The sequence below is a fragment of the Oncorhynchus kisutch genome, linkage group LG6, assembly GCF_002021735.2.
Source record: "Oncorhynchus kisutch isolate 150728-3 linkage group LG6, Okis_V2, whole genome shotgun sequence".
NCBI classification, from domain to species: Eukaryota; Metazoa; Chordata; class Actinopteri; order Salmoniformes; family Salmonidae; genus Oncorhynchus; species Oncorhynchus kisutch.
The window spans coordinates 31,203,285-31,215,989 of record NC_034179.2 but is presented as its reverse complement, the minus strand read 5'-3'; the positions used below and the strand labels follow the sequence as shown (position 1 = coordinate 31,215,989).

Below are 12,705 nucleotides of genomic sequence, written 5' to 3'. Positions count from 1 at the left end.
TAGGGCCCTTCCTCTGACACCGCCTGGTGTAGAGGTCCTGGATGGCAGGCAGCTTTGCCCCAGTGACGTACTGGGCCGGACGCACTACCCTCTGAAGTGCCTTGCGGTCGGAGGCTGAGCAATTGCCGTACCAGGCCGTGATGCAACCAGTCAGGATGCTCTCGATGTTGCAGCTGTAGAACCTTTTGAGGATCTCAGGACCCATGCCAAGTCCTTTTAGTTCCTTGCCATGAGAATGGTGGCGTGTTCGGTGATCCTTTTCCTGTAGTCCACAATCAACTCCTTAGTCTTGGTTAAGTTGAGGGATAGGTTGTTATTCTGGCACCACCCAGCCAGGTCTCTGACCTCCTCACTATAGTCTGTCTCGTCACTCATCACTGTTGTGTCGTCTGCAAACTTAATGATGGTGTTGAGTCGTGCCTGGCATGCAGTCGTGGGTGAACAGTGAGTACAGGAGGGGACTGAGCACGCACCCCTGGGGAGCTCCAGTGTTGAGGATCAGCGTGGCAGATGTGTTGCTACCTGCCCTCACCACCTGGGGGCGGCCCGACAGGAAGTCCAGGATCCAGTTGCAGAGGGAGGTGTTTAGTCCCAGGATCCTTAGCTAGTGATGAGCTTTGAGGGTACTATGGTGTTGAACGCTGAGCTGTGGTCAATGAACAGCATTCTCACATAGGTGTTCCTTTGTCCAGGTGGGAAAGGGCAGTGTGGGAGTGCAATAGAGATGGCATAATTTGGGGATCTGTTTGGGCGGTATGCAAATTGGAGTGGGTCTAGGGTTTCTGGGAGAATGGTGTTGATGACATTACCAGCCTTTCAAAGCACTTCATGGCTACAGACGTGAGTGCTACGGGTATGTAGTCATTTAGGCAGGTTGCCTTTGTGTTCCTGGGCACAGGGGACTATGGTGATCTGCTTGAAACATATTGGTATTACAGACTCAATCAGGGACATGTTGAAAATGTCAGTGAAGACAGCTGCCAGTTGGTCAGCACATGCCCAGAGCACACATCCTGGTATTCCGTCTGGCCCGCATCCTTGTGTATGTTTGACCTGTTTAAAAGTCTTACTCACGTCGGCTACGGAGAGCGTGATCACACAGTCGCCCGGAACAGCTGATGCTCTCATGCATGCCTCAGTGTTGCTTGCCTCGAAGCGAGCATAGAAGTGATTTAGCTGTCTGGTAGTCTCGTGTCACTGGGCAGCTCGCGGCCGTGCTTCACCGTTGTAGTATGATTCAATCTTAGCCCTGTATTGACGCTTTGCCTGTTTGATGGTTCGTCGCAGGGCATAGCGGAATTTCTTGTAAGCTTCTGGGTTAGAGTCCCGCTCCTTGAAAGCGGCAGCTCTACCCTTTAGCTCAGTGCGAATGTTGCCTGTAATCCATGGCTTCTGGTTGGGGTATGTACATACAGTCACTGTGGGGACGACATCCTTGATGCACTTATTGATAAAGCCAGTGACTGATGTGGTGTATTCCTCAATGTCATCGGAAGAATCCCGGAACATGTTCCAGTCTGTGATAGCAAAACAGTCCTGTAGTTTTAGCATCTGCTTCATCAAATGGAGGGCGAGGGTGAGCTTTGTAAGCATCTCTGTGTGTGGAGTACAGGTGATCTAGAATTTTTTTCCCTCTAGTTGCACATTTAACATATTGATAGAGATTTGTTAGAACTGATTTTAAGTTTCCCTGCATTAAAATCTCCGGCCACTAGGAGCGCCGCCTCTGGGTGAGTGGTTTCCTGTTTGCTTATTCCTTATACAGCTGACTGAGTGCGGTCTTAGTGCCAGCATCTGTTTGTGGTGGTAAATAAACAGCCAGGAAAAGTATAGCTGAAAAGTCTCGAGGCAAGTAGTGTGGCCTGCAATTTATCACAATATACTCTACTTCAGGCGAGCAAAATCTATAGACTTCCTTAGATGTCATGCACCAGCTGTTTATAAATATGCGCAGACCGTGTGGTAACTGCAATCACTGCCATCATATCGTAAAAACAAATACCAAGTGCAACTGCTACACTACCTACTGTATATGGTGTACGGGCTGGATTATTTATAGCCCCATGTGGGTTATTTTACATAGGACGTACTAAGAGAAGGCTCAAGGACAGGGTGTCTGAACATGCTTATGCTATAAGAACTGCTAACGATAAGTTTCCGAAGGCTAAACATTACAGACATGCTGGCCATGGCAGCCCAAACTCTCTGAAAGCAATGGCCATCTCAAACGTCTCCTACAACTTGAAACGTTCTGGATCTTTAAATTAAATCAACAGTATTGCAGGGTCTAAATTGGGAAATGTTTTATTCTCCCTTCCTGTAAGATATATGTGATTTTCTTTTTCTTTTTGTTCTCCATTCTTATTTAAGTTTGGTAACATGAACTCATGTGTACATAGTATGTATTTTTCTTTTATGATTTTGCATTTCTTTTGAGGTGTTGCAAATTATATATATATATATAATTTATTGAACCACTTCCTGTAAAAGTTGGGATATACACCTGTTTGTTCAACAATATTCTTTGTCACCAGGATGAATGCTGTTGTAGCCGCAGCGCTGTGTTTTTTTCATTCTTGCCATACATAAGCCTTAAAACAACAAAGGCTTTTACATTTTTTACACTAAATGAGAGTGTCTTGATTCATTCTTGCTTTCCAGGCTTTCCTGGCATTGTTTACTATCCAGCACCAACTTTTTATATATATATAGTATCCCTTGATCAAAGAGCACCCGATTTATTAAATATAAACCAAAGAAGTGCTCCTCTCCTGTGCCTCTACTTTTAAAATAGTTTAGTATGGGCTAAAAAGAGTAATCATTTTCAGATTCCAAAATAATACCAAGTCACTACTTCCAATTATTGATTGTTTTTCGGAAGGCAGAAAAACGAAATGTTTATGCTCTTAGAAACTAAACCGAACAACATTATTGTTCACCATTTGGTTCATGATGTATATTGCACAACTGTATACATTTGATTTAATAGTTTATTGATAAGGAACACAAAAATAATAACAACTGTACATTCCTGTTCATTTGCATTGTACAGACTACCAGATACAGTACTATATGTTTTGTACTGATACATGTTCTGAATTCATCTAAAAGAAACTAAAGAGTAATCATTAGGTGATTTCTTGTGTACCTACAATCTGACAATGTTCTTTCTAAATATCAGGGAAATAGCACACTGTAAAATAAAGTATCCACACATTTCATTTTTGTGCCTCTGCCTTTTCTGTAAGCGTCACAACTTAAAATAAAACTTTGCACAACAAGAGAGACCTCTTGATGGAATAATTGAAAGTAATACTCGTGTATGATGGTTTGCATGTGGACATTTAATCTATAAATGATTCATGGAACACTCCCTAAAAACCTTGCACTAGATGAAAATAAATGTCCATTTGAAAACAACATAGAGCTCTTCCTAGTTTTATATTTGCTTTAGAGCAGGAATGAGGACATTTTTCAGTAGTACTAACAGATACAAGGGTGGCTGTATGTTATACATTTTAAAACATATTTTTTATGTGGAATATCACTGTGGAAATCATGGTTTTCAATTCATTTTAGCATACAATTCAAGAGAACTGGTCCCTCAGCTGATGGCTGAGAAGACACCCCACCCTTGTTTCATGAATGCCACACACAGTTCTCATCATAGGATATATCATTTATTTTCCTGTCAGATTAACACATTATGCAGCCACCTTGGCTCTGTGAAACACTCTAAAGATCCTCTGTTTAATCTCTTTAGTCTGTAAACCATATATTATGGGGTTGAGACAAGTAGGGACCACACTACCCAGAAGACTGCTCACTTTGCGCAGGTCTGCAAAGGCTGGGAAGCGGTGGAGGACGATAATGGTAAACCCACATCCCAGCACGATGAGATAGACCAGTAAGTGTGTGCTGCAGGTTGTCAGGGCCTTGCTGTTTAAAGAGCTGTTTTTACTGCTCAGACATACAATGGCGATCTTGAGATAGGTGAGACTGATGCTGCCTATGGACGAGACAAACAGCACAACAGTAAAGATTAAGCCATATATGTTATTTATAAGCACACTCTCACAGGAGAGCTTGAATAAGGAGGCGTTGTCACAGTAAGGGTTAAATATGTTAGACCTGCAGCGTGACAGGCGGATGGTGAGGCCCAGCAAAATCCCCACTAAGACTATGGCCACCCCCCAGGCAGACATAGACAACCTGATAACCATTTTGTTTGTCATGATGGTAGCGTACCGCAGGGGGTTGCAGATGGCCACATACCGGTCAAAGGCCATGATCATGAGAACGGTGTGTGATGTTGTAGCATAAACATGAGTATAGAAAGCCTGAATGACACACTCCGTGTAAGTGATATATCGCTCAGGAGCTGTGGTCAAAATGTCCCATAACAGACGAGGTATCATCACTGTAGCACCAACTATGTCATTAAGAGGCAGGTTGCAGAAGAGGATGTACATGGGCTGGTGCAGGCTCCTCTCCATGGAGATCAATGATATGAGTCCGATGTTTGCTACCATTGTGAAGATGTAGATAATGAGGAAGAGGATGAAGGCAGGGTACGAGGACTGTTGTGTGACCTTTAACCCCTCCAGGAGGAGAACGTGGTTAGGATACGTGTGGTTCTCCATTCGTCGGTCAGGGAGTAGCTCAGAATCTTGAGAGGAGAATTTGAAAAGATTAGTTGTACAACTTGGGGAATCAGTTTCAAAACACAAACTTTAAAAGCATCTACTGATTTTGTGGTAGCAGTAGCAGATAAACCGTTTTCTTAAAGGGGCAGACTGTGGGGCAGCTTCCCTGCCAGTTCATTTGGTAAACTGCTGAGGTATGGGGCTTTTTCAGGGTTAGCTTCTATCCAGCTCCAGCTGGTAGCTGTATATCTATCATCAGTCAGACGAGATGTAGCTAGCTAGCAAAGAAAGCTATACATTGTTCTGGAAGGTTTATATGACACAAGTGATCTCAGCTATTTAGCTAAATAGCTATATTCTGCAAACAGCTGACCTAAGTAAGCTAATATCCTTACTTGATAGCCAGATAACTAGACAACATTACCCAAATAAGATTGTATGTATGGACATTTCATACACCAAAACACATTAAATTATATATATGAATCACTCGATTCCACACTAGATAGCAATATAATACCTGTCCTTGACATGAAGAGTTGAAGTTAAGCACTAACATAAGCAGGTTTTCTACAGCTTTCTTCAGTGTCTTCAGTGTTCCAAGATGATTCCTGTGTTCTATCCCACCCCTCCAGACTTACTACAGAAACAACATCACAGCCTTTTATTTACAACAAAACCCACAATGTGATGACGAATATGTCAGTCAGGATGTAAACATGTACGTCATGACTCCATTGACACAAATTCCCAGAAGCTAATGAGGAAAGTAACAAACATGGCTTGTGGGATGTTGTCCACTTGGGCTTTGCAAATGTACAAAATATTACAAGGTAATTTGTGTTCAAGAGATTAAAGGGGAAGTTCAGTAGTTTACAACTTGATGTTAGATGGTTTGTCATCCTGACCAGGAGGAACTGTAATCCACTGTTTAGTTTTCTTTAAACAGCCACAAATGTCAGAAAGCTTTAGCCACCACCATCTAACAATCAATCAAAGTAATAGGGGCATGTGTGCATTATTTTTATTGTTTAAGGTCCATTATGTAACTTTGTGGGTGACCTCACCAAATTCACATAGATGTGTGAGTTATAGATATGTCATTCTTATTGGAAGCAAGTCTGATAAGTGGTAGATCCGTTCTATGCCCCAGCAAACAGGAGATGTCTAAGGACATTAGGCAACGTTCCCTTTGGGTCCCTTTAAAGATTTTCTGAAACGTTCTGAAAATGATTTAGGAACATTAAGACATCATGTTTTTACTCAGGATCATAAGAAGACATTCAGTACAGGTCCCCGTTTGGTCAAGGTATAATTTTAAAATAAGGTATTTTGATGTCCATTAGGGAACCTTATGAAAAGTTTCCTATTTTGTTCTGATAGGACGTTATCCATGGTACATTCAATGACCACAAGTGGAAGTTTCATGGTGGTCAAGGGGGACATCGCATGATGGTCCCATGGTAACATTCAGGACCTTTTTAGGACATTCTTTCACAAAATGTCCTTGGGGATATCGCTGGAACAAACCAAGAACTAGATTTTTTTTTTTTACTCCAGGGGATCATGACACAATGTTCTGAGAATGTCCTAAAAACGTACTTGGGGATGTCGTTGGAACAAACCGAGAACTAGAAAAAAACTCCAGGGAACCATGGTACAACGTCCTGACCACTTTAGGAAACCATTTCGTGAAGTTCCCAGGGATGTCCTAACGTCAAATTTTGGTTTGCAGGGGTGCTATTTCTATGCTTCTCCTTCTTAAGTCTCGCTTTTGTCTCTTTTTACTTTTGTTTTTTTCACCAGCAAGTATTGGATACAGCCTATTATTTGATACTATGTTGAAATTGTTTCATACATAATGGCCCTGTGATTTCACATATCGCACTCTACACAATGTTGCTTTTTGTACTGATTGATGTACTGTGCCAGTCAAAAGTTTGGACGCACCTGCTCATTCCAGGTTTTTCTTTGCTTTTACTATTTTCTACATTGTATAATAATAGTGAAGACATCAAAACTATGAAATAGCACATATGGAATCATGTACTAACCAAAATAGGGTTAAACAAATCAAAATATATTTTATATTTGAGATTCTTTAAAGTAGCCACCCTTTGCCTTGATGACAGCTTGCACACTCTTGGCATTCTCTCAACCAGCTTCATGAGGTAGTCACTCGGAATGCATTTCAATTAACAGGTGTGCCTTGTTAAAAGTACATTTGTGGAATTTCTTTCTTTCTTAATGCGTTTGAGCCAATCAGTTGTGTTGGGACAAGGTAGGGGTGGTATTCCTGAAGATAACCCTTTTTGGTAAAAGACCAAGTCCATATTATGGCAAAAACAGATCAAATAAGCAAAGAGAAACGACAGTCCATCATTACTTTAAGACATGAAGGTCAGTCAATCCGGAACATTTCAAGAACTTTGAAAGTTTCCTCAAGTGCATTTGCAAAAACCATCAAGCGCTATGATGAAACTGTCTCTCATGAGGACCGCCACAGGAAAGGAAGACCCAGAGTTACCTCTGCTGCAGAGGATGGTGACACTGTCAGTGATTTATTTAGAATTTAAGGCACACTTTTAACCAGCACCACAGCATTCTGCAGCGATACACAATCCCATCTGCTTTGTCCGTCCTTTCCTAGCCCACGTTTACAGCTGCTGTTGTTAACGCAACAGCTAGGAGGTCTCACTTTTTTAGTGAATAAGAGTTTAAAGTTCATACCAAGTTGCCATGCTATATGATCATGCTATATTCTGGCTGGTATAGTCGAAATCCATCCTTCCGGCATGTAGGTCATCACCTTCACGTTGAGATTCGATGCTAATTTCGTTAGGTTCCTGTCGTTCAACCAGAGCTCACGCTGATGTTAGCTTAGTTCTGTAGGTGATCTTGTCCTTTTAACGCAGGGACCGCAAGTCGTCACGTCCTTGGAACAGTTGAATTTTTGTCAACAGGTTTATATAGTGGTGAAAGAAGGGCGTGTTTCATAGGGGAAAGGTTTTTATGGGGGTCATAAACCTCCCCCAACTGGTCAACATCATGACACTATGCAGTATTTTTTTTTTAAATGTATGTATTATTTCTTACACTGTTACCCCAGGAAATCTTAAGTCTTATTACACATTAGCTGGGAAGAACTATTGGATATAAGAGCAACATCATCTTACCAACATTACGACCAGGAATACGACTTTCCCTAAGCGGATTCTCTGTTTGGACCACCACCCAGGAAAATGGATCGGATCCCAGTAGGTGACACAAAACAACGGCACCGCAGAAGGAGCAGACGGAACAGTCTTCTGGTCAGGCTCCGTAGACGGGGACATCACTTACCGCTCCCGAGTATACTACTCGCCAATGTCCAGTCTCTTGACAACAAGGTAGGCGAAATGCAATTGCCTTCCAGAGAGACATCAGAGATGGTAACATTATCTGTTTCACGGAAACATGTCTCACTCGGGATACCTTACCAGAGTCGGTACAGCCACCCGGTTTCTTCACTCATCATGCCGACAAACAAACATCTCTCTGGTAAGAAGAAGGGCAGGAGTGTATGCCTTATGATTAATGAGTCGTGGTGTGATAATAACAACATACATGAACTCAAGTCCTTTAGTTCACCTGATCTAGAATTCCTTACAATTAAACGGCGACCGCATTGTCTACCAAGAGAATTGTCTTCAATTATAATCACAGCCATGTATATCCCCCCCAAGAAGAAACCTCAACGGCCCTGAAAGAACTTCATTGGACTCTATGTAAACTTGAAAACACAACCTGAGGCTGCATTTATTTATGAATTCTGTTTCCTGGGTCCATGTCAAATATCATCCATGTTGTCTTTTTCAAATGTTCAACAGTTGTTTTGTAGGAAGTTCCTATGTGCACTAGCTAACCCATCTGTAGTATTACTTTTTTGTTCTTAGCTGGAGATTTTAACAAAGCTAATCTGAAAACAAGGCTCCCTAAATTATATCAGCATATCAAATGCGCAACCCGGGCTGGAAGCATTCTGGATCATTGCTACTCTAACTTCCGCAACGCATACAAAGCCCTCCCTCGCCCTCCTTTCGACAAATCTGACCACGACTCCATTTTGTTGCTCCCAGCCTATAGACAGAAACTTAAACAGGAAACGCCCTTGCTCAGGTCTGTTCAACGTTGGTCTGACCAATCTGATTCCATGCTTCAAGAATGCTTTGATCATGTGGACTGGGATATGTTCCAGATAGCCTCAGACAACAACATTGATTAAACGCTGATTTGGTGAGCGAGTTTATTAGCCAGTGCATCGGTGATGTTGTGCCCACAGTGACTATTAAAACCTTCCCTAACCAGAAACTGTGGATTGATGGCAGCATTTGCGCAAAACTGAAAGTGCAAACCACTGCTTTTAATCATGGCAAGGCGACCGGAAACATGACCGAATACAAACAGTGTAGCTATTCCCTCCGCAAGGCAATAAAACTAGGTAAGCGTCAGTATAGAGACAATGTAGAGTCGCAATTCAATGGCTCAGACACGAGACATATGTGGCAGGTTCTACAGTCAATCATGGATTACAAAAAGAAAACAGCCCCTCCGCGGACACCAAGGTCTTGCTTCCAGACAAACTAAACACATTCTTTGCTTGCTTTAAGGACAATAAAGTGCCACTGACACGGCCCGCTACCAAGGCTCTCCTTCACCGCAGCCAACGTGAGTAAAACATTTAAACGTGTTAACCCGGCCCAGATTGCATTCCTAGCCGCGTCCTCAGAGCATGCGCAGACCAGCTGGCTGGTGTGTTTACAGACATATTCAATCAATCCCTATCCCAGTCTGCTGTTCCCACATGCTTCAAGAGGGCCACCATTGTTCCTGTTCCCATGAAAGCTAAGGTAACTGAACTAAACGACTATCTCCCCGTAGCACTCACTTCCATCATCATGAAGTGCTTAAAGAGACTAGTCAAGGATCATATCACCTCCACCCTAACTGACACCCTAGACCCACTCCAATTTTCTTTCCGCCCCAACAGGTCCACATACAACGCAATCACAATCACTCTGCACACTGCCCTAACCCATCTGGAACAAGAGGAATACCTATATAAGAATGCTGTTCATCGATTACAGCTCAACATTTAACACCATAGTACCCTCCAAACTCGCCTTTAAGCTCGAGACCCTAGGTCTCGACCCCGCCCTGTGCAACTGGGTCCAGGACTTTCTGACGGGCCGTCCCCAGGTGGTGAGTGTGGGAAACAACATCTCCACCCCGCTGATCCTCAACACTGGGGCCCCACAAGGGTACGTTCTCAGCCCTCTCCTGTACTCCCTGTTCACCCATGACTGCGTGGCCATGCACACCTCCAACTCAATCATCATTTGCAGACGACACTACAGTGGTAGGCTTGATTACCTAAAATGACGAGACGGTCTACAGGGAGGAGGTGAGGGCCCTCGGGAGTGTGGTGTCAGGAAAATAACCTCACTCTCAACATCAACAAAACAAAGGAAATGATCGTGGACTTCAGGAAACAGCAGAGGGAGCACCCCCCAATCCACATCGACAGAACAGTAGTGGAGAAGGTGGAAAGTTTTAAGTTCCTAGGCGTACACATCACGGACAAACTGAAATGGTCCACCCACACAGACAGCATGGTGAAGAAGGCGCAACAGCGCCTCTTCAACCTCAGTAGGCTGAAGAGATTTGGCTTGTCACCGAAAACACTCACAAACTTTTACAGATGCACAATCGAGAGCATCGAGAGCATCCTGTCGGGCTGTATCACCGCCTGGTACGACAACTGATCCGCCCACAACCGTAAGGCTCTCCAGAGGGTAGTGAGGTCTGCATAACGCATCATCGGGGGCAAACTACCTGCCCTCCAGGACACCTACAGCACCCGATGTCACAGGAAGGCAAAAAAGATCATCAAGGACAACAACCACCCGATCCACTGCCTGTTCACCCCGCTATCATCCAGAAGGCAAGGTCAGTACAGGTGCATCAAAGCTGGGACAGAAAGACTGAAAAACAGCTTCTATCTCAAGGCCATCAGACTGTTAAACAGCCATCACTAACATTGAGTGGCTGCTGCCAACATACTGACTCAAATCTCCAGCCATTTTAAATGTTTTAAGTTGTATGTAATAAATGTATCACCAGTCACTTTAAAGACTCAATTGTTACTACCTATTTAGTTTGCTACTATGTATTTACATTAGAGGTCTGTAAAATGAAAAGTTACCCAATATTCTCCAGCCACTTCCAGCTGCCTGCTGTTCTCACATTTTTATAGCCCCATGAGAATGCGTATCTTGCATTGTATGATAAGTAATAAAGATGAACATCTGGAACATGGGCAGTTTTTTTAATAGTAAATTCTTGTGCCTTTCCACAAGAAGCCTGAAAATAAACAGTTTATCTCTTTAAATCAATGCTGAGGGAATTGAAGTGGTATAACTGACATGAGAAAAGAAAGTCTATGGAGTATGTTCATCTTTATCACCTCTGCTCTACCGCATAGTGATAAAGGTAAAACTGTCCATCTCTTAATGTCAATCATCCCTGATGGTTTTTATTAAAATATCTTACTGATTAGTGACCTGATATTTATCCCAAGGTATTTCATACCATTTGATTTCAATACGAAAGGAGCAGTACCAAGTTGGGCTGGAAAAGTCTGGTGGGTCAGATGAATAGCCTCGCTTACTCCAACGCAGCTAACAACAAACGTTCCCACACCATTATAGAACATTCTCTTAAGTCTCATTTGGTCATTACCTAACATTTTCATTGGAATGTTACAGTGATCTGCAACGACTGTTTCCAAGAGACCATTCCCTTAATGTCAAACAGAACTTACCCGTGGTTACCATGTTCTCTGAATATTCAATATTCATGTTCTAGACATGTTTTGTTGTTACATTTCAAGAATATTCCTGTTTCCAGTTTTCTACTGGTTAGGAGACTATTCTGTCAACCTCATACCAAACATACACAGACCATTTCTTTGGGACCATCAGGTGACATCCTGACGACTGATACACAAGAATGTTCTTCCATGAAACGTGTTTAGAACATTAATATCTTACATTCTGAGAACATGGTAACAAAAGGTCTGGGTAAGTTTTGTATGATCCCCTAACTAACGGAAAACTGGACACTCAAACGTCAGGGGAACTTTACGGGTAACATAAAAAAAACATTCTCTCTCCCTTGTACTGTTAGCTGGGAATTCACTTTATATCCAGACTTGGTATTGAACAGCTGGGATATGACAGTGTTAGTAAGATATCATCAGCGTATAGGTTGTGGGCATTGTTTGTAATTAAGTAATACTCTTGTATGATACTCTTGTATGATGTCAAAATCTATCAATTATTCATAGAACACACCCCCTTCCTGTTTCTTTTTCATCCTGAAAAACTCCTCAACGATTACAATAACATGATGCAGCCACCACTATGCTTGAAAATATGGAGAGTGGTACTCAGTAATGTGTTGTATTGGATTTTCCCCAAACATAGCACTCTGTATTCAGGACAAAAAGTTAATTGCTTTACTACATTTTCTGAAGTATTACTTTAGTATCTTGTTGCAAACATGATGCATGTTTTGGAATATTTTTATTCTGCACAGGCTTCCTTTTCCCTCTATCAATTAAGTATTGTGGTGTAACTACAATGCCCCTGATCCATCCTCAGTTTTCTCCTATCACAGCCATTAAAATCTGTAACTGTTTAAAAGTCATCATTGGCCTCATGGTGAAATCCCTGAGCGGTTTCCTTCCTCTCTGTCAACTGATTTAGGAAGGAAGCCTTGATGCATTGGATGCATTGATACACCATCCAAAGTGTAATTAATAACTTCACCATGCTCAAAGTGACATTCAATGTCTGCTTTTTTATTTGTACCCATCTACCAATTGGTGCCCTTTGCGAGGCATTGGAAAACCTCCCTGGTCTTTGTGGTTGAATCTATGTTTTGAAATTCACTGCTCGACTGAGGGACCTTACTTATATACAGTGGGGCAAAAAAGTATTTAGTCAGCCACCAATTG

The 12,705-nt window shown here is 42.3% G+C and overlaps 1 protein-coding gene across 2 annotated transcripts; it reads right to left on the bottom strand.

The window, feature by feature from the left end:
- Positions 1-2,968: 2,968 nt before the first annotated feature.
- LOC109891796 (olfactory receptor 52N5) lies at positions 2,969-5,285 on the bottom strand. Of its 2 annotated transcripts, none has more exons than XM_031826601.1 (2): positions 5,167-5,280; positions 2,969-4,669 (listed from the first exon to the last, which is right to left on the bottom strand). In XM_031826601.1, the coding sequence occupies exons 1-2, from the start codon at positions 5,177-5,179 to the stop codon at positions 3,705-3,707; spliced, it is 978 nt and encodes a 325-aa protein (XP_031682461.1). In that variant the 5' UTR covers positions 5,180-5,280; the 3' UTR covers positions 2,969-3,704. The 2 variants fall into 2 exon arrangements, with proteins under 2 accessions (XP_031682461.1, XP_031682462.1); XM_031826602.1 differs by having other exon boundaries at positions 2,973-4,669; positions 5,204-5,285.
- Between the last annotated feature and the right edge of the window lie 7,420 nt (positions 5,286-12,705).